The sequence below is a fragment of the Tiliqua scincoides genome, chromosome 5, assembly GCF_035046505.1.
Source record: "Tiliqua scincoides isolate rTilSci1 chromosome 5, rTilSci1.hap2, whole genome shotgun sequence".
In the NCBI taxonomy this organism is placed as follows: domain Eukaryota; kingdom Metazoa; phylum Chordata; class Lepidosauria; order Squamata; family Scincidae; genus Tiliqua; species Tiliqua scincoides.
Window position 1 is genome coordinate 723944 of NC_089825.1, and position 25110 is coordinate 749053.

Genomic DNA, 25110 nt, shown 5'->3' on the forward strand with positions numbered 1-25110 from the left:
ACTGGCTCTTTGAGCAACACTCAACATAGCAATGCTTTGGTTTCTGATTGTAAGTTTGAGGCAGGGCCATGTTCATACGTACAGTATGTAAAACTTGTACAGCCCCTAGTTTGTTAAGAATATAAGAACAGCCCCCCTGGATCAGGCCAAAGCCCCATCTAGTCCAGCTTCCTGTATCTCACAGTGGCCCACCAGGGAACACACAAGACCTGCATCCTGGTGCCCTCCCCTGCATCTGGCAATTACTGCTGTTATTTGATTGTCACCCGGTGGATCTGATTGTGAGCTGCATAATATTAGAATGGTGAAACATAAGTTGCACTACACACATGGAAGGTTCCTCGGTATCAACAGTTTGTCCTTGAAGCAGCTCCCAGAACTGTTGAAAGCTTCTGCCCACATATGAAATATTCAAAGCCTGGATTGAAAAGGCTTTGTTACATTGCTAATAACCAGGTGGTATGTTATATTGCTCAACTGTATTTATTGAGGTTGTTCCCAGGCCAAGCTAGAAGAGACAGTACTGCTATTCAACATATATTCCTCTTCCCAGGGTAGTGTTTATGCAACTTTACTTTATATTCTCCCACAGTTGTCAGGATATAGCAGGCAGACTGCAGGTCAAGGGAGACCATGTTACTGGTCTTTAAAGATCTGTATTCTTTTTGTTGTTGTTTTTACAAGTATATACAATATTCTTGCAAAAGGTGTATTTGTGATCAATAACTAACTGAGCCACAATCAGAAAACAGATTGATAATATTTCCATACATTTGGGATAAGGTTATAGTGCAGCCTGCTTAGGCAAGATTGAGGAGGGAACCCTTTTTCTGGGGTTCCAAGGATTGTGGCCCGATCCCTTTTTTGAAAGCTTCAACTACGCAGATGTGTCTGGCACTGGGATACACCACTGATGTTATTGGCCTGTACCAAGCCTTGCAGTCCTTATGGCACCCAACAGGAGATCTGAAATCAGAGAGATCCTATGACTAAATCAGTAAGGTAAGGTAAGGAAAATTATGCTTTATAAAAAATTTTGAAGCAGAAAAACTTAGTTTCCCTCAAGATCAGAATCATTATGAGGAAAGTGCTTTCCTGATCCCATGGGTCACAACCAGGACATCAAGATAGCAGGGAGGCAGGGGAGGTAGGTGAGGCAGAGCCTCCCCACCGGAGTCCTTTGAAAAGCCCTGTCACCGTGAGGGTTGTGGGTGCTTGGGTGCCTCACACGGCGGCGGTGCTTTTAGAAGGACTCTGGTGGGGAGGCTCTGCCTCACCTGCCTCCCCACCCACCGCACATCCCTGCAAGACAGACATTTTAATATTTGTGCATGCAGCACACTCGTATAGCAAACATGCCACTAACATTTTGCTTCTAAAACCTTGGATGTTTTGGCAGGAGCATGTCATGCTGCAAGGTTCTTATCAAGTATTCAGCTGTTTGTAACATGTGGTCTGGGGAGGACGGATGGTGAGTTTAGAGGCATGCAAAAAAAGCTGACATTTTTCAGTGCCCGAAGAGGGTTAAAGACCAGAGGGATAGAATTTTTAAAAGGAGAGAAAAACTGGAGGCAGAAGAAATGCCAGACTTGTAACAAATGGCTTTGCAAAGGGTAAAGAACATCTGGAAGAGGTTACTGCACACAGCTGAAGCCATATCAAAATGCGTACCAGATGCAACTGTGTCCTGTTTGGGGGTGGGATGGGGTGAAACAATCAGTGATACAAAAGAGAGGAATCCAATGAAAGCTCAACCTTTTCCAGATCTTACTGCTCTGTTCCTGGTGTGCATGTATTAAAAACAAACAAACCCACCCCCAGTTCTGTCCAGACCAGGGATTTTCACATTCCTCTCCTTGTGTAACTCCACCCTCCACACCCCCCAATTAAGATCAGCAGATAAGGCCTGGTTGCCAGATCCCAGCCCAGAGAACACAGCTGACTTGAACAACACACCAGCCCATCCCTTTCCTTTTTCTTCTATTGCTCTCTTCCTCCTTTCTTCCTGCCTAGCAAGCAGGTTGTCCTACAGCAGACAGTGTTGGGTGGTGGAAGGAGGTGAAAAGACTATTGATAGATCCACCCTCTACAAAATCTGTCTGGTACACGTTTGAGCCATCCAAACCAGTGACCATCACCACATCACCATCACCACAACTTGTGGCCATGCATTCCATAAACCATGTGCTGCATGAAAGTGTACTTCCTTTGGGCTCTCCTGAATCCATTGCCAGTCAATGTCATTTTATTGGCCACATTCTGGGATTGGGAGAGAGGGAGGCGTAACCATGATCTCCACACCATGCCTTAGTGTGATAGACATGGCCCCCTTCTCACCATTTTCCAAAATTAAAAAGCTCTCAAAGCTTTAACCCTTCCCTGCTCATTTTGGTTACTCTTTTCTACACCTCGCCCCCTGGTATCCATTTTGAGATGGGACAACCAGAACAGCGCACATTAATTCAAATGTTGCAGAGTCGCAAACCTATATAAACCTTATGTGCACAGTCTTGTTTCCTATTCAATCCCTTCCTTAAGCATGTATATCGTATGGGACGGAGTGGCTTAGTTGATCTTTTCTTTGGACTTGCCACCACAACCCCCAGATCCTGTCCTGGCTAGCCACTACTGGCTTGGACCCCGTCACTGGGGACCATGTAAGTGCTGTCTGCTTCTCTGATGTGCAGCCCTCAGGAGGCCCCAGCACTTGGTCCCATTAGTGAAGGCCACAGGAAAAGCTTCATGCTGTGGAAAGAGGGTTCATGGAGGAGGCAGGCAGCCAGCCAGCTGAACATGGAGATGGCAGGTGGCCACCTGTCCTTGGCAGCCTCTCTGTAGGAAGAAGTGCCATAGAGGGAGCAGAATCTTTGTCTTTCAAGGGCCTTGCTCCCGCTCACTTGACTGCAGAGGTCTGCTTATGGCCTGTGCACAAGGATGCAAGTGATGTGTGGAACAGGACATGTGCACAGAGTGGAGGGCTGCCTCGTAGGACCAGAGGCTGCATTTTCTGAGCTCCCTTGTGGTGACAGGAAGAAAACAGGGATGGTGTGGGGGGGCAAACCTCCCCTCTGGGTGACCAGCTGAGGCAGCAATGAAGATAAAGGGCTCTACTGGGAGGTGTGAGGCGCGCCGCCTCCCCCCTGCACAATGGTCACTGCTTGTGTGTGCAGGATCCCAGCAGGGCTGTGTCTGTGGAAGGCTGTGCTAAGGTGTTAGGTGGTGAAGAAGCAATGCAAAATACCCCCCCCCCGAGCCTGGGAAGCAACATGATGAGGAGCATCATGTGCAACCCCCCCCATCCAAGACGCCACTGTCTGTGGCCCAGACCTTGCCTGCTGTCTTTTAAATTAGGCCGGGCCTTCCCTCCTTTCCTCACATGCTCCAGGCATTCACTCTCACCTCAGAGGCAGCAGTGACAGCCAAAAGGGGCAGGTCCAGAGGCATAACTAGAAGCCTCCAGTGCCATCATGATGTCATGTGACGTCATGACATCACTTCTGGGTTCTCCCCAGAGAAGGAGGTGCTGGTGGCTTTGCACCCCTCTTCTACTGTGGAGGCTACCCGAGCACAAAGGGGGCACAAAGCCACCAGTGCCGCCTCCTCCTCTGGGGAGAACCTAGAAGTGACTGTCCTGTGGCCCCCCCCCCACATAGCACTTGGGACAGGGGCCCCTCAGGTTCCACCTCTGGGGTGAGAGGCAGGGGGCGTCCTCCAGCCCTGCACCAACAGGAACCAGCGGGTGGAGAGCCACGCTGGGCTCCCACACAGCACGCTTCCTGCTCTTCAGGTCCTGCGCTGCCTGTCTGGCAAGGGGCCTGGGGAGGCGATGCTCCCTTGCCTCCCCCACCCACAGCATAGCTAGAGGGGGGGCAAAGCTCTAAGTTTTGCAGAGAGCCTCACTGCAGTGTGCAAGGGCCACCCTTCGGAGCCATTCCAGGCAGGGGGTGCCTCCCCCTCCCAGTGGCATAGCCAGAGGGGGGGCGAAGCACTAAGCTTTGCAGGGGGCCATTCCAGCAGGGGGTGCAGAAGGAAGGCGCCCGCCGCCCGCCGCAGTGTGGCTCCCTGCAAAAGGTAGCGCTTTGCCCCCTCCGGCTACGCCACTGCAGCGGGGCTTCCTGCGGGCGCGAGCAGCGGAGGGCGGCCGGGCCTGGGCTGGGCCGGGCCGCGCCGCCCGCACCTGCGCCGCGCGCTACCTGCGCCCGGGGAGCGGTGTCTTCCCGGCCGGCGCGCAGCCGCACTGGAGGCTGGCACCGGCCCTGGCACTGGCCGCCCGCCCGCCAGCATCCCTCCCTCCCTCTTCCTCCGGGGCTGACATGACGGGCGGGCGGCGGCAGGAGGAGGAGCGGCGCTGAGCCGGCCAGCCAGCCAGCGCGGCGGAGGCGGCGGCGGAGGCGGAGGGCAGCGCGCCGCAGACCCGCAGCCAGGCAGCCGCGTCCTCCCCGAGGCGTTCATGGAGATCGCAGCCCCCCCGGCAGCAGAGGAGCGTCGGGGCTCACCCCCCGGCCCGCGAGCCCTGCAGCAAAATGGTAGCGCGCCTTCTCCTCCTCCGCCGCGGGGGTCTGTGTGCGCCACAAGGTGTGTGTGCGCGGCCGACGCATCGCAGCCCCGGGGGGGGGGGGGCTCCCCGGTCCTTTGCTGCTCCGCATGTGTGACCGGGGGGGGGGAAGCGGGCCGCGCAGCGCAACGACAGCTGCCTCGCGGCAGGCACAGGGTTAACATTCCTTCAGCCAGGCCGGTGCTGTTGCAGCGCATCCGCTCACTCCCTGCAGTCCGGGCAAGTTGGCCGGGCCCTCCCGCAGCCCTTCGACTCCCTCTGACGGCCCTTCCGAGCTCCTGCGCTTGGGGTCGCCAGCGGGACTGCAAAGGGGGAGCAGAACCTCCCCTCCCCTCCCCAGCTGTGCAGCAGAACCAGGTCTGTCTTTCCTCTCCTCCTGGAAGGAAGCAAGGAAGTGGCTCAAGTTTGCCTGGCTTCCCCCCTCGTGCGCAAGGTGTGCGCATCTGGGTGTGTCGGGAGGTGAGAGACTTGCAGCGCAGGATGCGGGGGGCTGCAAGCTTAGGGGAGGAGGGAGGGCCGGAGACTTCTCCACACTAAGGCTGAAGGGCAGGCAGGATCAGAGAAATCAAATTGGTATTGGAAGTGAAGGAGTGGCCCCTTTGGATGGCTGGGATGCCTTGAAGCTCTGGCCCACTTGGCCCTCTGGGTCCACTGCCACGCCGCAGGAGGTTCTCAACAGCAGGATTTTCAAGGAGGGACCCTTGTGGTGGAGTGGGATGGGAGGCCTGTGGATTGCCAAGATTTTTGCTTGATTGGGGGGCCTGCTGTAAATGCAGAGTGAGAAGAATGTCCAGACTTAAAAGGGAGTGAGAACCTTGGCTTCTGGAAGCAGGACATTTGGTTGCTGAGTGGAATTAAGTTTAGGGAAAACTCTGTGATCCAAAACGCAGAATACTTTAACCTTCTGTAGAGTTTGTTTGCTGGGACCAGTAGTGTAACTAGAAGGGGGGGCAAAGCACTAAGTTTTGCAGGGAGCCTCTCCATAGCATGCAAATGGCCACTCCATCTCCCCTTCGGAGCCATTCTGGGTGCGGGCGTAAAATGGAGGTGTTTGCCTCCATTTTGCTCCCCCCCCACTCGAAATAACTGTGAAGGGGAGGGCGAGAGGCCACTTGTATGCCGTGGGGAGACTCTCTGCAAAACTTAGTACAGTACTTTGCCCCCCCCCCCCGTAATGCTGTTGTCTGGGATTGTCATGTCTAGAAGACTGCAGCCTTGACAAGTTGACTTGCATGTCTGAATGGACCTTCTGAGTTAGAACATCACAGGCAGAATTTTCTTAGAGTTGGGTATTGATTCAAACATGGTGGAGAAGTCTACACATTTAGCTGCCAGTCGCCAAGTGCTAAGAAATCAAATTATGCGTGTTGCACTTAGGAAGCAGCACCCAGAATCCTGGGGCTGGGAGGCCTCCATGGCTATTAGCCATGATATCTGGATGGAGCCACCATGGTTGGGGCACCACTTGTGGAAGCAAATAGCTTGTGGACTTCCTGAAAGCCTCTGGGTGGCCACTGTGGGAAAAGGAATGCTGGTCTAGGTAGACCTTTGGTCTGATACCTACATATCATTCCTTTTCTTACCTGCAGTTAAAGGCACAATCCTGCTCTATGTTTTCCTGCACAAGTCCCACTGAAATTACTAGGAGGTACCTATGGACATGAAAGCAGCAAACCATCTGGGCCCATGCTTGACTTCAAGTACTGCTCTTCTCTGCCATCCAGGGGTAAACTAGGGGCAGGGATCAAGCACCTTTAATGCTAATATGGTAAAATCCAACAAGCAAAGCCTTTCCTGGCCTGGAGACTCAATGACAAGGAAACTTCGCCTGTTGAATTCTTGCTTGTCCTTCAGTGGTTAAATGCATGAAAGTTTTGCCAGGAAAAAGTCAAAATAATTGTAACCTGTGTAGGGTAGTCCCAGAGGCAGGGAGCATCCCTGCGCTGTCAGGATCCCTCACCCACTGCCACATTTTGGGAGTGTGTGGAAATCCCCCCCCAGGGCAGGTGAATGAGTGCAGAGGTACCCTCGTTCTTGTACAAAGAACTCCCAGTTGTCTCTTTCTGCCCACTTGGTGCTTCGTAACCACTAACTAGGCAGCGAGAAGCGTTCTCTTTTTCTCCCATGGATCTGCCTCTGCTGCGATCCTCTTCTGACTAGCTCCCAGCAAGGCAGAGGAGGATCAGAGCACCCAGTGGAGTGGCAGACAGAGGGTTGGGAGACTCGTCTGCACACAAGGGAGCTATTCCACCCGACCATTTCAAGCCGCCAGATGGCTGGGTCACTCCTGGGCAGGCATCCCTGGGCATGCCTGGCTGGGAAACTTGTTGGTAGTTGACTAAACAAACCGTAGCAGCCATTTTTAGTGTTTTTCTTCTCATGGCACACTGACCTTTATGGTCTTCACGTCTTGTGATGTCACTTCCAGCTTCCGGAAGACTCTTTCTGGGTTCTGTGGCTCTGTTTGTAGGGCAACTGTCTGTAGTAATGAATTGTCTGTCCCACTTCCTCCTCCGGCAGAGTCTAGGAACAGAGCCGCAGAATCCAGAAGAGTCTTTCTTCAGCAATTTTGAACCGCTGTGCTCCAAACTCCCATGGCGCATCTGCAGGCCTTTCACAGCATACCAGTGTGCCAGGGAGCACCAATTGAAAATCACTGGACATGAAGTGAAGAGTTCATGAAGACCTCCCTGACTGAGCAGTCAGGCTTTTATAGACCTTCATGGCTGCACTGCTAAAGAGAAAACCAATCACAAGGCCTGTGGATGTGCCAGTCCAAGTCCTTTCCCTCAGCATCCTAGCCTCCTGGTGTCACTGCACAGCTGGTGGTCACACCTGGAGGTGATCCCAACTAAGCCAGCCAGTTGAACAGTCCGTGTGGCCCTGTTGAAAAGAGTGGGGTTCAGACATCACAGGGACAGGGCAAGGCTTTGCGTCAATAATGTAAAAGCCAAAAGAACGAGAGCAAGCCATCTGCCCTGTCACTGGATTGTTCTGAGAGATTATTTAGGGGTTATAATGGATAGTATTTGTGAAAGCCCATTGGCTATGACTGCACAGCATGGAAAGCAGGGATGTGTGGTAGGTGGGGAGGTAGGTGAGGCAGAGCCTCCCCACCGGAGTCCTTCAAAAAGCACCACTGCAGTGTGAGGTCTGTAAGCACTCACAACCAGTGTGCTCTGTGTAGAGGTTCAGAGTGCTTGCGCACCTCATGCTGTGGTGGAGCTTTTTGAAGGACTGCAGTGGGGAGGCTCTGCCTTACCTAAGAATATAAGAACAGCCCCACTGGATCAGGCCATAGGCCCATCTAGTCCAGCTTCCTGTATCTCACAGCGGCCCACCAAATGCCCCAGGGAGCACACCAGATAACAAGAGACCTCATCCTGGTGCTCTCCCTTGCATCTGGCATAGCCATTTCTAAAATCAGGAGGTTGCGCATACACATCATGGCTTGTACCCCATAATGGATTTTTCCTCCAGAAACTTGTCCAATCCCCTTTTAAAGGCGTCTAGGCTAGACGCCATCACCACATCCTGTGGCAAGGAGTTCCACAGACTGACCACACGCTGAGTAAAGAAATATTTTCTTTTGTCTGTCCTAACCCGCCCAACACTCAATTTGAGTGGATGTCCCCTGGTTCTGGTGTTATGTGAGAGTGTAAAGAGCATCTCTCTATCCACTCTGTCCATCCCCTGCATAATTTTGTATGTCTCAATCATGTCCCCCCTGAGGCGCCTCTTTTCTAGGCTGAAGAGGCCCAAACGCCGTAGCCTTTCCTCATAAGGAAGGTGCCCCAACCCCGTAATCATCTTAGTCGCTCTCTTTTGCACCTTTTAGGCTGCACAAAACTAGATGCTAGATGGTGGTCTGACTGGCAGCTTCTGGTGTCCTTGCCTATGCTCCCTTGTGGAGTGGGGTTCCCTTGGTGGAAGTCAGGAGATGCCTTAGGAAAACCTGAAGGGGCACAGGTATTTTGCATAAATCGAAGAGGTCTGAAGACCTAAATGTCATGGAGCCCAGATGTCTCAGGGCGCGTCCCTTGGTCATCTTGTGTGACCTACTCCAAATGCTTTGGCCTTCAGACTCTTGGCTGCTGACTCTGAGGACTGGGGCTTTCTCGGTGGTGCAAACCACCCCCTGTCCCATGCAGCTCCCTTGCTGGAGAGGCCTGGCAGGCTTTGCCATTGCCAGCTTTCAGACAGTTGGTAAAAACTTCCTACAGCTGCAAACTTGGGTGAACTTGAATGCATTGCTGCAGACATTCTAAACCCAGGCCAGGATTTAGAATGCCCTGCTATAGTCACAGACTAGCAGTCCACCCAGGATTTATGTTAGACTGAAGAGGCAAGCCAGATTCAGTAGGGAATGAACAGCAGTCTCTTTGTGCCACCTGCAGTGAAAAAACCTCTGCATTAATAATAATAATAATAATAACAACAACTTTATTTTTACCCCGCCTTTCTCCCCGAAGGGACTCAAGGTGTCTTACAACAGCTTAAAACAGATTAAAAACATAATTTAAAAACAGATAAAAGCATCTTAACACATATCATAAAAACAGTAGTCAGATAAAAAGTAGTAAAAAGAGCATAGAGCAGCAAGTCATAAAAGAATCAGGCCTGTAAAAAATTAAAAGATGTTGAAAAGATGTTAAAAAGGCTGAGAACTCAGAAGGCTTGTTTAAACAGAAGGGTCTTCAGGCCTCGTGGAAAAGTCTCAAGAGAGGGAGCTATTCTTAGGGTTAGAGTTAGGGTTAAACTGCATTTTGTTAAGGTTGTTCTGTGTATCCAGGCTCAGTTTTCCTATCATTCTGCTGCAATAGCTAGATGTGCATTAGAGGTGACACCGAAAGGTAGTGCAACCATTTGCCCATTCAGAGCGAGGGCAAGGCTTTACAGTCTAGTTTTGTTTCGTTTGTCTTCACTGACATCTTTGTGTAGTCTAGCTCCTTAGTAACCCTGTTCAGACAGTATTCAAATGATATGGTATACTCAGGTGCTTCACGCTACAGCCATGCACTTGGGTTACCCCCGGGTGTCCTATTTGTCAGAAGAGGCAAACACTGTACTGAGGAAGGGTTTCTTCCTGTGCTTTGGAAAGGTGAGCATCCAGTGTTTGAAACTGGAGTCAGAAGCCCTTCCGGGGTGTACCGTTTGCCTCTGCCGACCACAACCATACCTTAGGAGAGTCAGGGGCATGGTTATGAAGCGTGCCAGTGCAAGGCTGGCTGGTTTGCTCCCATACGTCTATACCTGGATGTACTGTAACCAGTTTTAATGACAAGGCTACTGTTATGATGGCAGCCTGATCATGAAGTGATCTCCGATTGGTTGGAATTACTAGTCCCAGGAAGAAGTGGAACAAGAAAAAATGGAACCAAAGCATCGGGAAAAGGCAAGGCATCAAACAAGAGATATTGGGAAACATGGGGCAGGCAGCACCGTTTTTGCCCTACGGAACAAAAGGCATGAACACTGTCAATGTCCTGCTGGAAATGCCACTGAATAATATTTGATGAGCCTCTAATAGCAGGTTTTCTGTTCTGGAAACTAACCTCATGCAATGATGCATCTATACTTTCTCTCCCACTTAACTTTCAGCAATAAATAATTTTTTTTCACTCCAGAGGGAATTAAACTACAACTTTTCCTTTTCACTACATTCCTCAGCTAGAAAGAAAAAAAATCCCAGTTGCAGTCATGGATCAGTTTAGGATGTTTGATGTGGTTCATATGCATTACCTTGCTGAATTCCTTACAACCCTATAAGGTAGTCTGTTATTATTCCTATAGTGCAGATGATGGGTTGAGAGAGAGGCTGACTTGCCTGAGATCACTGAATTGATGGCAGGGGCAAGATTTGAACTGGGGATTTTCTGAACGGTATCAGTCTCACACCACAGTGGTACTCCAGCTCTCCCAAAAAAACCATGTGGCTGTTTTGCAACAGTTAAGTAGGGGAATATGGCAGGTGCCTCCTTTGGAGAGGGCACTCTGCCCAATTATTTCTGCCCAGGAGGCAGCCACGGCCTGTGCAAAGATGTGAGTGGCACACACTTTGTCTCTATCACTGTTTGCATGGCAGCTGAGGAAAGGAAGAAGGCCTCTCTGTGCTTGCAGCTGCCACTGTTGGGTGGCCCAGTGTGTGCCAGGCAGGTACTGTGATGATGTGCCTATACCAATGTGCAGGCAGAAACCGATGGCAACAGCTTGTGCCAAAGTCTTGCTACCCAGCTAGAATTTTTTTCAAGGCCTGACCAGTCCCTGGCTAACACATGACAAGGGGATGATGGCTGCCTTTGGGAGTCTGAGAGCTTGCTGACCTGTAGAGATCTGCCCTGCCATAAGTGGTGTGCCTAGGTTACAGGTGCTGCTTTTCAGGGTGCATTTGGGGAACATGCATGTGTGTGTGTGTAAGAGAGCAAAGGCTGCACTGAACAGCGGTAGAGGCCCCAGGTATAGTCTCTGGCAGCCTCTCTAGCTGGGACAGGGAAAGCCCCTGCCAAACCCTGGAGAACTGCTGCCAGCCAGTGTAGATGGTGCTGAGTGTCCTGGCTGAGACAAGGCAGCCTTGTGTGAGCAGAGCCTCATCCTCTCTGACCCCTCCCTGCTCGGTCTGCTGTCTCCTTTCAGCTGCTTGTCAGCCCGTGCAGCACCTGTGAGACGAACTCCCTTTGGCTGTTAGGATGCCAGATTCTAGGGCGTAGCCAGGGGATCTCCAGAAAAGGAGAGGGAGGAACAGGCTCTTCATATGCTCAGTACCCCAAACTTGGGAGAAAGTAAGTTTGTGTCTGCTCTGATGCTCTCAAAGTACAAGAATTTTGGAAAGCAAAAGGTGCGCCAGGTTCCCATCAGCCATGTGCACAGGTTTTCCTCTGCAGCCGATCACCTGCCGTTTGGATAGCCTGGATCTGAGATGGCAGCCCCCTTTCCGGAAGGTGTCACTTCAGGTTCCAAGTGGAGCGTCGCATTTCAGGATGTGTCCAGTGCTGAGGTCCTAGAGCCTCAGCAAACTCTGGCTGGCAGTGGTAGTTGTCTCAGGCCTGCTGACCCAAGGCACCCATTGCCATTTCCCCCCACAGTGCCCTGGAGCAATGTGGATGTTGGGAGCCTTGTGGGGAAGGATGGTGGCAGGAAGCAGACCCCAGGTGTGTCTGGTGCTGCCCAGGTCAGTCGCCCAGTGACCCTGGAGGACTCTGTCCAGCCCTGAGGCTGGCCTGGGTGGTTTTCTGCAGCAAGGGGTGCTTTGCGGAGCCTCTCTTCCCGCGTAGAGAAGGGGCTGGCAGGCAGCTCTCTGCGTTGGCCTCCTTTGCAACTGTTCTCTCCAGCCTCCAGTTCCGGTCTGCATTCCAAGCATAACACTGGCTCTCGTGTCCAGCCGGTCGGAGCTTGGGGTTTGCCAGGAGTGCAAGTCCAGGCCCCGCAAGGGTAGCATACTTTTCAGGGCAGCCTGCGGGATTATCGGCCCTCGCAGAATGCAGGCCTTCAGCTGGGGCTCTGCTGTGTGTGAGCAGCAGCGGCAAGCAAACTCCTGTTATGTAAAACAATTTTTTCCCAAGTCATCGGTGGATTCTGCAGGAAATCTGCTCTGAATGGGAACACCAATCCATGGATCTAATGATACTGCAAGCCCCCCCCCGTCCTTGCCCTTCCCTCCTGCCTTTTAATAAAACTGTACCATTATGTGATTGCCAGAGATGTGGCACTGTGCCCTTCTAACGCAGCTTGTAATTGGAGCACTTTTCAGAAAATGGCAGTGAAGTGCCAGCTTTGGGGAAGGGAAGTGCAATCATCATTTTGCCTGAATTAGCACGGCACTGAGCTGGGGGCATGCAAGATTATTGCTGTCGGCAACGGGCCACTGGCAACCGGGGCAGAACCAGCCTGCAGGTTCAGAAGCTGGCATTGCTGGGGAGTGCCGGGGGGGGGGCAGTGGCTCAAGGCATCCCATGGAAAGGAGAGATCCAAAATCAGTCCATTCCCTGTCCAGGTCGGAGCAAGAACCACTTTCTGCAGGGAGTGGGAAGCTGGTGCTGGGCAGGCAGGAAGGCCAAAGCCTCCCCTCCAGGCACTTCATGCAGCGGCACCAGCATCGAGGAGTCCTGAGAAGTCAGCAAGCGGTATCAGCCCATGGGAGAGGCCCGGCTCCTGGGGCAGCCCCAGTTCCACTTCTGGAAGAGGCTGTTAATTCTCACCAAACTGCTGTGGGTGGCAGGTTATCATCAGTGGGGATGGCCTCAAAGGCACTGATCCTGTGCATCACACTGAGGGCATGGCCTGTTTTTGATAGTTATGGGAGGGAGCCTAGACTTGAAATGCCCTTTAATGGAAGGAGGGGCAGTGAAGAGGTTTTTCTGGAATAGACCCAAATGAATGCTGGTAGAGTGGCAGCTTTGAGTGGGAGACGTGGCAGCTGCCCAGGCTATGGATCAGTGATTTTTCCGTGTTTTTCTTCTCCTGGCACACTGTGGTCTTGGCCTCTTGTGATGTCACATCCAGCTTCTGGGAGACTCTTCTGGGTTCTGCGGCTCGGTTTCTAGGGCAGTGTTTCTCAACCAGTGGTACGGGTACCACCAGTGTACTTGAGGTGGTGTCTGGTGGTACTCGTGGGACCCCTGGATACCTACCGCCTGGCAGCGAGACCAGGAATGCAACACAACGAAGAGAAGTAGGAGGCTCAGCTTGATGGGCAGAGCTCCCAAAAAGGCCCTCCCGTCCACCCTGGGCCTCTTATTGGTGCTTGTCCCATATGGTCTCCCAACCCAGAACTAACTGGCAATGATGTCATTGCCAGTTACTTCTGGAGGTACTTTGAATTAGTGGACAGTGTGAAGTGATATGGCAGGGAACAAACTGTTCTAGGGCAACCATCTGTAGTAATAAATTCAATTTCAGTAAGAAAACCGACATGCCAAGCAGAAGGACTCTTGTCTTGTCTAGCTTTCTCCCTGATATATTAGTTTTCTACACCCAGGGACTGTTTGTACTCCAGGAGCACTCAACCACTGAAATGATACAGTCCAGGCACAGGTTTACCAGCCCAGTCAGAGGGCCTTCCAGTGGACTCCCTCCTGTGTGGGGGGTGGCGGTGGCTGACCAGACGGTGAGTGGCTGGGGGTGCAACAGGAGCAAAGCCCACAGTGACGCTCCTCTTACTACTTCTCCTGAAATGCCGGAGGGGCCCTTATCAGTCCCGTCTCCTCCTCTCCCCAGATGCAGTTTTGCTGCTGAGCAGTGCAGGACCAGGGCTTTGGGGTGTTTCCAGCCACAGCCATGCAGAGAGAAGAGTGCTGCCAAGTACTGAAAGAGGCTCTGGTGGCAGTGCAGGCACCAGCGGGCCCTCCTTGGACCTGGATGCAGTAGTGCAGCAGGGGTTGGGTGGCGCAGGAAGTATTGCAGGGGTTGCAACGTGCAGTCTAAGCAGCACCTTCCACTTGCTGTTGGAACCATTTGGGGCAGCAGCGGCATTGCATTGCGGCAGCTGCAGTACTTGCTGCGCTCCCCGTCTGGCTGTGCTGCTGCCCTGACGTCTGCCACGTATTTATGGTGGCCCAGTCTTAGTAGCTTCCAGTGCTTCCTTCTGTCCCTGTTGTGGACGCTCAGGTTGGAGTAATGGTAGATTTTAAGCATTCGCTTTCAGTGCAGTCAGTTAAAGCAAAATAAACAAAGCCAAGCCAAGATTAAAATTCAGCCCCTGTGCTAAGTCGGGTTGCCAGCCAACAAAGAATAAAAGAAGCAAAAATTCAGCTTGGCTGGTTTTTTTATTTATTTTTTGCTCTTGGGTCAGTTGCCAGCAAAGCCAGGTTTTAAAAGCTGCATAGCTTGAGAAGTGAATAGTTAGTTTTTCTTCTGGGTTCTCACCCCACCCCTGCCAAAAATCACAGGGCTCTCCTCTCCTCCCCCCCCCCCCCCGCCACCTGACCACTTCACCTGCTCCGGGCTCTGCCCTCAGACCTCAGCCAGGTACCCAGTTTATTTTTCATTTTGTAACCTTAATGCCAAGTTAACTTTGCAGACCAAACCCGATTGAGAGGTTGCACAGTGTGTCTTTGCGAGCCCAGATAGCAGCGAAGAAGGAACTGTGGCCTCGGATTTTGCCGTGCCCTCGGAAAGCGTGATCAATGCAGTCCGATGCATGTCTACTCAGAAGCGAGTCCCATTGAGTTCAGTGGGATTTACTGGGGAGTAAGTGTGATAAGATTGCAGACCGAGGGCTTGATCCTGTGGGCCGTGGTGCCGGTGCTGCGCCAGTGCTACCTGGTTAGCTACTGCTAACTGGTTAAGAGGCACTTTTTCAAGTGGGTGCTCCTCTTTTATTTAGCAGGGGGAGAGCAACTGGCCCACCTCACCCCAGCAGTGTCTTTTTCTAGTGGCTATCTGCTGGTGTTGCATCTTTTTAGATTGTGAGCCCTTTTGGGACAGGGAACCATTAGCTATTTGATTTTCTCTGTAAACCGCTTTGTGAACTTTTTGTTGAAAAGTGGTATATAAATACTGTTGTTGTTGTTGTTGTTGTGCTGCTGGCCTGGCTGTTTCGCGCCAGTGGTTCCTGCGCACGCCTGGCGCTGGGCCCAGCATCCATCGGCTTGGGAGCGCCAGGGCTTTTTGGGGTGAGGGGAGGGCAGGGAGTGAGCAGACCCGGGAGGGGGTAGAGATGGCAGTAGGGCTCTGCTGCCGTATCTTAGCCTCCCTCCTGGGCAGGGAAACCCAGCGTGGGTCGTCTCAATTCTGTCCCCACTCCACAGCGGGGGCAGATCTGAGGAGAGCCTTGGGACCGCCTGGCCACTGCTCGGGAGACCTGGCACTGCTTCCCTGCCCCGCTGGGTGCAGCAGTCCCCATTTCAGCAGCGCTGTAGCCCTGGGCCTTGGGACTGGGCTGCCTGTGCTGGATTTCTGTCCTTTTTCACCACCTACATCTTGCTTCCAGCTTCTTCCTTCCAGGTGCTCTGCTGCTTGAGCTGTCTCCCACTGGTGGCAGGTATGGAATGGCAGTTATTGCCTGGACGGGAAGGGGCGTTCTCCCTTCCTACTGTGGCCGGAGGTATTTAAATGGGCCGGGGCCAAAGCAGGGAGGTTTGCCAAGTGCTCTTCTGCTTGGGTTTCCCTTGGAAAGAAGTTAGTGGGTGAGATATTCTCTTTCAGCTTCGGTCCTCCCCCATCTGTAGTACAGGGAACATAGAATTGCTCCAAGCATCACTGCAACCATAGAGCAGCTGTTGTTGGTCAAGGCAGGGTGACCAGGAGTCATAGCCGCAAAAGAGGACAAGGTCAGCCTGAGTGGGAGGAAGCCACTGGTGGGCGTTCTGAGCATTCCTAACAGCCACTTTTCAACAAAACCCTTAACTCTCAGATGCACCTTTTAGAATAAACTTATTCTTTTGTCTGCCGTTATCCAAGCTTTACTCATTGGATTTTTTGAGATCCTCTCCAAGTTCATCTACTTCTTTCCTTAAATTATCAGTCACATTCGCAAGCTGTTTGTTTCCCACTTTTTGTTCTTCCAGTACATTCTCCATGTTTTTAATTTTATTTGCCAGCTTCAGAAATCTTTCTTCAACTTGTTGGCACCTGGTGTTGCATTGCTTTCCTCCTCCTCCCACGTCCTTCCTAGTCTGTTACAAATATCTGTTTCTCAAAAACAAAATGCATCTTTCAGAACTGCCTGCATTGCCTCCCCTGTGTACATTTTGGGATGATTCATTTCTCTTCATGCCTCTGGTCACAAGAATGGTCACCCATTCTTATAATGGGTTTTGTTTGGCTGGACCAGCGGTTTTTAACTGGAGTGCTGTGAGAGGTCCACAGGTGTACTGTAGGAGTTTGGAGCACATCAGCTGAAAATTCTTCCAGGTTCTGTGGCTCTGTTTCTAGGGAAACTGTCTGTACTAAGGAACGGTGGCGTAGCTGGAAGGGGGGCGGAGCGCTCAGTGTGGCAGGGAGCGTGTGAGCGGCCCCTCCCCTTCGGAGCCATTCCCGGCGGGCGGAGCAAAACAGAGCCATATGGAAATGGCTCCGAAGGGGAGGGGCCGCTCGCACACTTCCTGCCACACTGAGCGCTCCACCCCCCTCTAGCTACACCACAGCTAAGGAATTGTCTGTCCTTCTTTCTCTGGCTCTGACAATTCGTTTCTACAGTCAGAACCCAGATGAGTCCCCTGAAAGCTGGAAGTGACATCACAAGAGGTGAAGACCAAAGGGAAGACCATAGAGGCCAGTGTGCCATGAGAAGAAAAACACTGAAAATCAATGGGCTTGACCATGGCTTGTTATGCCTGCCTGACTTGGAGGAAGTCACTGAGGGTGGCTATGGATGTTCAGGCCAGGAGATAGGAAGGAGTGGTGGTAGAGCAGTGGCTCCCAAACCTTTTAGTACAAGGACCCACTTTTTTTGAACAACACTTTTTCGGGACCCACCTAGGATTACCAGGCTTTTTAAAAAGGAGATAAAGAAAGAAAAACTTGTTTGTTTATAAGTAATAATAACCAGAAAAAAGACCCTCAAAAACTTATCTCCCTATATTTACACATGCTTGCAAACTACAGGAGCTGAGCTCTTTGAAGGGTAATTAACAGCTACAGTATCTGATTTTTGATCTGATCTTTCCATCATCCTTTGGGGACCCTCCAACAATCAGGTTGCAACCCACCAGTTTTGCTCCCCTTGACTGGAATGGCTACGAAGAGGAGGGGCCTTGCACACCGCAGGGAGGCTCCCTGCAAGGCTTTGTGCTTTACACCCCCTCTAGCTATGCTGCTATATAAATAATCTTTATAAAAAATTAGCCTGGGTGCGGACGGAGGCAGCCTGTTCACAGTGTCAGAACTTTTAACTCCAAAGGTGCCCACTCTAAGTCTAGGTTCCTGGCATGCTTAGATTGCATAACTGACAAGAAGAGGGAGGATTTTGGCAAACCCAATAATACCGCCAGTGAACTGAAAAGGTGTTTAGCTTGCAAGATTCAGTCTGGTGTGCTGTATGTATTAGTAAATAAAGCGAAACCTCTTTGTCTGTGAACTCAATGTGTCAAAACGCGAGGCTTTTTAGCATGGAGTGCATTGCTGCAATTTCTCCTGGCTGCACTGAAGGATCAACCGAGCTGTCACTTCTCAGTTTGAAAGCCCTCATGGGGGGGACGGGACTGTCTTCCTGTTTGTTGCACTCTCTTTCTGGACAATTATTAGAGTGTGACCCACCCTTTATGAAGGAAAAATGCCAACTGGACATGAAAGAGGGTGTTGACTTTTAAGTCAGGGTGACCCAGGCTCAAATTCTCATTCAGACATGCAGCCTGATGGGCCACCTTGGGTCAGTCACTGTTGTTCTGAAGAGGACCCCATGTGCCATCTCCTTCCTCCCTCTCCCCCATCACATGCTGTGATTCTGGACCTGAGACTGTGCGTGTGGCAAACCACTGGTTGACAGTCCATCCAAGAGGGCAAACCATGGTTTGTCCTTGCCTGCAAACTGGTGTTGGAAGTCCCAAGCCCCAGACTGTAATGGCTAAATTGGTGGACTAGGACTGAGGAAGGCCTATGTTGAAATGTCTGCTCAGAGACAAAGCTCACTGAGGGCGTGACGGTGACCTCGGACCCATCACTGTTTCTCAGTTGAGCCCTGCGTGCTGGGGTGGAAGCGTAAAATGGGTGGAAAGGAGCTGCGTGTCCCATTCTGAACTTTTCAGAGGAAGGTTGGAATGTAAGTAAATGGGAGAGAAAGGAAGAGTATATGAGAACTCGTCCATTAACACCCAGCTAGAGGGGGTGCAAAGCACTAAGTTTTGCAGGGAGCCTTCCCAGACCGTGCAAGGAGACCCGCCCTTCAGAGCCATTCCGGACAGAGGAGCAAAATGGAGGTATTTTCAGGCTTCCTGCAAAACCTAGTGGTTTGCAGCTCCTCTAGCTATGCCACTGAGTATAAAATGGGCATTCACCTCCGTTTTGCTTCTCTGCCCAGAATGGTTCTGAGGGGGAGGGGCTGCTTGCACACCGCAGGGAGGCTCCCTGCAAAACTTATTGCTTTGCAAACCCTCTAGCTATGCCACTGGTAGCACCAAGCCTCAGTTTGGCTGTACATTCAAACAGGCTTCATCTCTCACTCTCATTCTGTTGGACGCTATACCACTAGGGCATTGGAGAGGGGAAACCCTTATTGTCCTTAGGGTTCCTTAGAAGAGAAGGATAGAACAGTTGGCTAAAGAGAAGAGGGGAATCAGCAAGGTGCAGTGCCAAAGCTGTGAGATTTAATACCTGGGTCCCAACTCTCCTTTCCCTATGAATTCTCTTGGTAGTCTCTCCCTCTCACCCTCATCACACATATGTGTGGTAGCTATAGCAGCACAGCATTGATGTGGGGTGCTGGAACACTGAGCTAATGCATGCCAGAAAGTCTTTGTACAGGTTGTTGGTTCCACGAGGAGCACTGCCAAGGGGGGAAATGTTTTGGAGGTGCTGATGAAGAGGTGGAGGCATTTTGAACGAGTCCCTTCCCATTGAGCAGCACAGGCTTGAGGGCTAGAAACTTATTTTTTTAAACCAAAATTGAGATTCTCAGGATATGAAATTCTATTCCCTATAAGAAATCCCACGTCTTCAGTGCTTTGCTTGAACTGCTACAGCCCTACAGACCTGACTCTTTCTGCTGTCTTCTCTTTAAGTGACTAACAGCTACAGGGGGTGCGTGGGTGGGTGGGTACTGCTTAATAGCTTGACGTGAGAAGTTTTGGGGCTTCTTGGCTTGTGCCTGCCAATAAGTGTTGTCCTTTGAACTGGAGGACCTGTTTTCCTCCCATGAGCAGAGTCTGTTGAGGCAGCAAGGAATGGTGGGATGTTTGTTTTATTGGTTTGGCATTTTCTGTCCTGCCCTTTGTTTATCAGAACTCCTGGAGCAGCACAAAGCAATCATAAAAAAATACAGTACACAGTGGTGGTATAAGCACCGGGATTGAGAGAAACCAGCAGTGCCAGTAAAGAGCTCTGGATTAACGCCAGTTCAGGTGGCACACTGGCTGAGCAGTGAGTTCACAGGAAGGAATGGCCTCAGGTGGGGGTTGACAACCTGATCCCGTCCGACTTGCGCAGAGCTTGACTTGGGAGGCGTATTGGATGGGAAGCTTTGCCTCCCAAGCCAAGTCCTGTGTGCACTCGAGGAGCTTGGCAACCTGGATGTCCCGTGGAGGCATGATGAGGAACATGTGGCCCCTTGGCCCACAAAGGTTTCCTACCCCAGGCCTAGCGGGGGGGGGGAGCGCCATGACTGGTGCAGAGGGTGGAGCATGAAGAAGAGTGCAGAGGTGCTACCAGAAATGGCAACCTGGGGCAAGGTTCTCCTCCCCCACCCCTGCCGTGTGTGGCAATGGGGGAAGGTGATGCACTCTTGAATCACATGTTTGTCCCTGCGCCACGTTGTTCTTCCCTGCTGGAGAAGGAGAGGGCTCTCCACGTGGTGGGCTGTTTTGGTGGCCACCTTGTGTTCATTGCACTGAGTTCTGCTCCTTGTCTATTTCCTTTCCCTTTCCCGTGTTTAAGTTACTTTACTGCCACTTCTACTTTGCATAGGATTGCAGTGCTCTGAGCTGAGCTCTCGTTCGCCCTGCGCTCACCAAGTCCTGCTTGTTGCAAAGGAGGGGGCCGAACAGGCAGCCTGCCTTGGCACAGCGCTTCCCCCTGACCTTCACTTGGCCTCAGCAGAGTCGCTGGACTGTAGCTGGACCAAGATCAGCAGCTCTGGCTGTTCCCTCCTCAACCCCTCACAGGCCTCTGGGCCTTGGTGGGAAGCCAAGATGAGCGCTCGCTCCAAGCCTGGCTGGGTGTCTTCCTTCACAGCCTGCTTGCTGCAGACTCGCTGCATTTTTTTTTGAAATCCTGTGTTATTTGTTGCATTTGGTCTGTTATTCCATGAAGCCAAAAATCTGTTCTGTAGATGACTGCTCTCCCATTTGCATTATGTGATGATGTCATTCTTCAGCAAGGGTAGGCATGAAGCCAGCTTGCCAACTAGCCCCACTGCAGCACAGCAAGCTCCCCCTTCTGGTCTCTTGCTAGAACTGCAGGCACTCCCCCCCCCCCCCCGAATCACCCACGGTGACTTATCCTTGTTTGCTTGATGCAGGAATTTTGGGGGTGCCATTTTGTAGCTTTAGAATTTAGGAGTGCAGTTTTGTAGCATTTTCAAACACCTTTGTTTGAAAATGGTGTTTACTCAGAAGTAGACCTATTGTATTCAGTAAGACCTGGAGTGTAAACATATCTTACTAACCAGAAACAAACAACTCTAGCTGTAGACTAGCCCCAGTGTGTTTGGAAGTCAAAGGGAACTGCCCTGTGAAACATTCACATGTGGAGAAATTGTTCACATGTAGAGAAATGTAGATAATTGTTCACATGCAGAGAAATCATTCACATGGTACACATTAACACATACGAAAACTATTAACTGTTGTCATTATTTCACAGTATCAATTATCCTACTATTGTGATAAGTGTTGTGATCAAACTTTTTGATGATTACAGTATCTCCCTGGTGGTAGTGGTTGTTGTTCTAATAAAGTTAGTGCTTTAAAAATACTTTGAACATATTTGACCTGCCAAATATGCACTCCTAAACTCCTGTTTCAGATTTGGGATTGCCCATGTGCAAAGTGGCAGACCTTGGGCAGAATATCCCAGGCATGTCCAACTTCGAACAGGTCGTGATCTACTTTTTCTGACCAAAAGTGCCGGTGATCTACCACCATGAAAATTAAGTTTCAAATTAGTTTCAAATTAAATTTTAACCCAATAAAGTTGGAGGATTCCCCCCCCCCATTTTTAATGAACCTTCTGTCATTTACTTGGATGTGATCAGCTGTTAGGCAAATTAAGCAAAAACAAAACAGAGAGACGAAGATCCAGTAAGAACTGCGAGGGGAAATGGAAAGTACATTTTTTCTTAAAGTTTTATTGAGTAGTAACTTTCTTTAACTGTCTTAATAACTTTCTTTAACTTTTATTGAGTAATTTGTGTTAAATTTAGGTCGAGTATTGATCCAGGCTAATCTTGCACAATCTTTAATATTTTGCTCTTGCTCATTAGTGAGTCATCTGAGCCTGTATTTCATCCACCAGCTTTTTGAAATTGGGTGAATATTGCGGGAGGGCCGGTCTCAGGGAATCCTGGAGATGTTCATCTGTCATGTTGGAACGTTGTGTACTCTTTGTCATTTTCAGATGGGAAAACGCAGATTCACACAAATAAGTTGAACAACTGAGTGTTCAGAGTGAATAGTGAACAGCAGGAGTGTTCAGCTTCACTGCATCTTCTCAAGTTGGGAAATTTGTCTCTAGGCACTAGCTTCCAAAATGATTCTTGCTCAGCACGTGTCTTGAGAAAAATGTCATTTTTAAGGGTTAATATTTCGTTTTCAAGAGATGGCTTGTACAATGAGTAATTTTTACTGATAGCAGCTGCAGTTTCTTTAATGTCCACATCTACTTTGAATGGGTATGACAAGTACTCCACACCAGTTCCAATTTTTTGGAAGTCACAGAATCTATTTTCGAATTCCTGGATAACAGAACAGATTTCTGTCACATACTTCTTGTTCTGAAAAACAAAATTTGGATATTGTCCTAGATGGTCCTGCATATTAGGAAAATGATCAAAAGTGTTGTTTGCAAGGTCAGTCATCTTTAGCTCAAATTTGCTCTTGTAGGATGAAACTGTACTCATCATCTCGCCAATGCATTTGTTTTTACCTTGTAGTTCAAGGTTCATATCAATTAGTGTGCCTGTAAAGTCAGCGAGAAATGCCAGATCACATAACCACTCCCCATCTTTCAGCTCTGCTTGGTCATCTCCACTCTCCTTCAAAAAACTTCTTATTTCATTCAGCAAATCATGAAATCTTTGCAGACATTTGTGCCTACGTAGCCACCTTACATCTGTATGCAAAATGATTTCCGCTGCCCCTTCATCAAGAGTAAGATTGAAAAGTCGCCTTTGAAGTGATCTTCCAAGAACTGAATTTACAATTTTGAAAGTGATGTCCACGACAGTCTTTGTATTGAGTCTCTTGCTTGCCAAAACTTGCTGGTGAATGATGCAGTGGTAAGAAAGGAAATCTGGGAAGTCGTCATGTCTTCAGAGGGCTATGAAACCGTTAACCTCACCTGTCATTGCTCTTGCTCCATCAGTAGTGATGAAAACAAGTCTATGCAATGGAAGATTACACTTTGTCACAAAAGAATGGAAAGAACTGAATATTTCCTGACCGGTTGTTCTCCCTTTTAAAGAAATCATTCCAAGTAGTTCTTCTTTAACACTGAAGTCTTCAAAAACCATCCGAATAAAGACTAGTAACTGGGCTATGTCTCTTATGTCTGTGGATTCATCCAGTTGGAGTGAGAAAGCAACACAATTTGAAACATCCTCCAACAATTGTTCAGTTGTGTCTCCACACATCTTTTCTATTCGCCGCACGACGGTGTTTCTTGACAATTGTACAGCTATGATCTCTTTCTTATTTTTAAATCCTTCGAAAAGATTGTCAGCTGCTTCAAGAAAACAATCTTTTACAAATTCCCCTTCAGTGAAAGGTTTGCATTTCTTTGCGATCAGGTTGCTGACCTTGAAGGATGCTATGGTTGCATTGAACGAATGTGGCCTTGGCTTCGCCATCAACTGTTGCTGAGTAGCCAATTTCGATTTAAGTTCTTTGAGCTTCAGTTTACGAATTTCACTTTTGGGTGGAAAATCAGCATCAAACTTATTGGTATGCAGAGCCTTATAATGACATTCCAGATTACCCTATTTGGGCAAGGATACTGGGTTGTTACAAATTAGACAACAACACTCGTCTTTCACCATGATGAAGAAGTAGTCCATTTCCCATTCATCATGAAAGTGGTAGGTTTTGCTCTTCTTTGGAACACTCATCTTCGATATACTGGGGTGACTGGATGTAAGAAGGCCAAATCTGCTAAGTTTTAACTGCTAGTTAAATCTGCTAGTATAAACACTGGCTGAATCTGGTCCAAAACTGTCACTGTCCCAAAGTGAAGACCTCTGAATGATGTGCAATACAAGGATTGCAGATGCCAAAACCACACATGCAGTTCTAAAAGTAAAAATAAAAATTCATCATACTGGGACCAATAATTAAATACCACCAAACAATCATCACAAAAACTCAAACACCTGTCCAGCAAACCAGATAAAATCAAATACCGCCAAACAAGTTCAAAAACCCCACACGCGATTTAATAAATTCTGCACACAGTGTAGAATCAACACAAAGGCTAAGCGAAATAAAATTGCAGTGTAGAATCAACGCAAAGGCTAGGCAAAATAAAATTGCAGAGGCAAGCAAAAGTCACAGTAGTTTGAACCAATTTGAAGGCAAGGCATAGGCAAGTTAGAACAAAATTGGAAAAGCCTGCCAAAATCACCAAATTCTTGACACTTTGTTGTGTCTGCCCGAAAACGTTTAATGAAAGCGAACTATAAAGCGACCAGCGACCACCACATAACACAACTAATACGGTAAGTGTATTCAGTTAAAGCCCAGGCGAATGGATATCGCCTGGTATAAAACACACTTCTAAGGGGTGTTGGAGCGGGGGCAGGAATGGGTGATTCTGAGAGGCAGTAGACCAGGTATGACGCTGGGCCTGTGGCATCTTGTTGCGGGGTGCGGGCAGCGGCCCCCTGGGGTACCCACAAACTATTGGCACGAAAACAACAAGCGCCCCCAATACACCCGCAGGCAAGATTCCCGCAGGCAGGGAAAAAAGACAGGCAAAGGATCAGCAGTGGCAGCAAGCCCTCGGCAGACGACTTGCTGGCACAAGCTCTCTCCTAGCAACGGGGCGAGCTGCTGGAGAGATGGAGCCAAGTGGGGCTGGCAGTCTACCTCTGATTGCGATCAACCTGTTGGACATGCCTGGAATAGCCTATCTCACCCTTCACCTGTCTGTTGGTAATATAAGCAGGGGCATCCTGGGAGTCCACGTCCCCTGGTGCAGCGCTTACCTGCATGAGCTCGGCATTCCAGAAGTTTGGAGGTGACATAATGACAATCATGTCTCCTCCGATCTTCTGGGCTATCTCATTCTTGTCTTGTGAAGCTGCTTGTTCTAGTGCAGTAGTCTCCAAACTGGGAACTGCTGTGCTTCCGGAAAATCCATCCCTGGCACAAACAGAGCTTACCATTCCACTGGGGAGCCTCCTCTCCGTGCCACTGATCACTCCCAAACTTTGCGCCGGCTAACCATGTCTGCCCAGAAATCTGGGTACAAAGCCTGCTGGGGTAACGGAACCCAGAAGTGACTGGCTGGCACAAAGTCTGAGGGCAATTGGCAGCATGGAGAGGAGGCTCACCAGCAGAACTGTAAGCTCCATTCACCCAGGGGAAGGATTGCAGCGGTGCCAGATCCAGCCCATGGGCCAGGGTTTGGAGCCTGCTGTTCTAGTGACTCATTGAACCCCAGGCAGGATTTGTGTGTTGCCCGGAGGAAACATGGTGATTGTATCTTGGGAGCCAGATCCATTGGATGTAATGGCAAGATGGTGCAGGGAC

At 50.0% G+C, this 25110-nt stretch overlaps 1 protein-coding gene across 2 annotated transcripts in view; it reads left to right on the forward strand.

The window, feature by feature from the left end:
- Positions 1-4395: 4395 nt before the first annotated feature.
- ZBTB47 (zinc finger and BTB domain containing 47) overlaps positions 4396-25110 on the forward strand; it is a 50800-nt gene continuing 30085 nt past the window's right edge. Inside the window, exon 1 of one of the 2 annotated variants that reach the window (XM_066628537.1) lies at positions 4396-4575. Coding sequence is in view for 1 of the 2 variants with exons in the window: in XM_066628536.1 (XP_066484633.1) it covers positions 4524-4526 (3 nt within the window). In the remaining variant the exon portion in view is untranslated. The remainder of the gene's footprint in view (positions 4576-25110) is intronic. The other variant, XM_066628536.1, reaches the window with a different exon arrangement.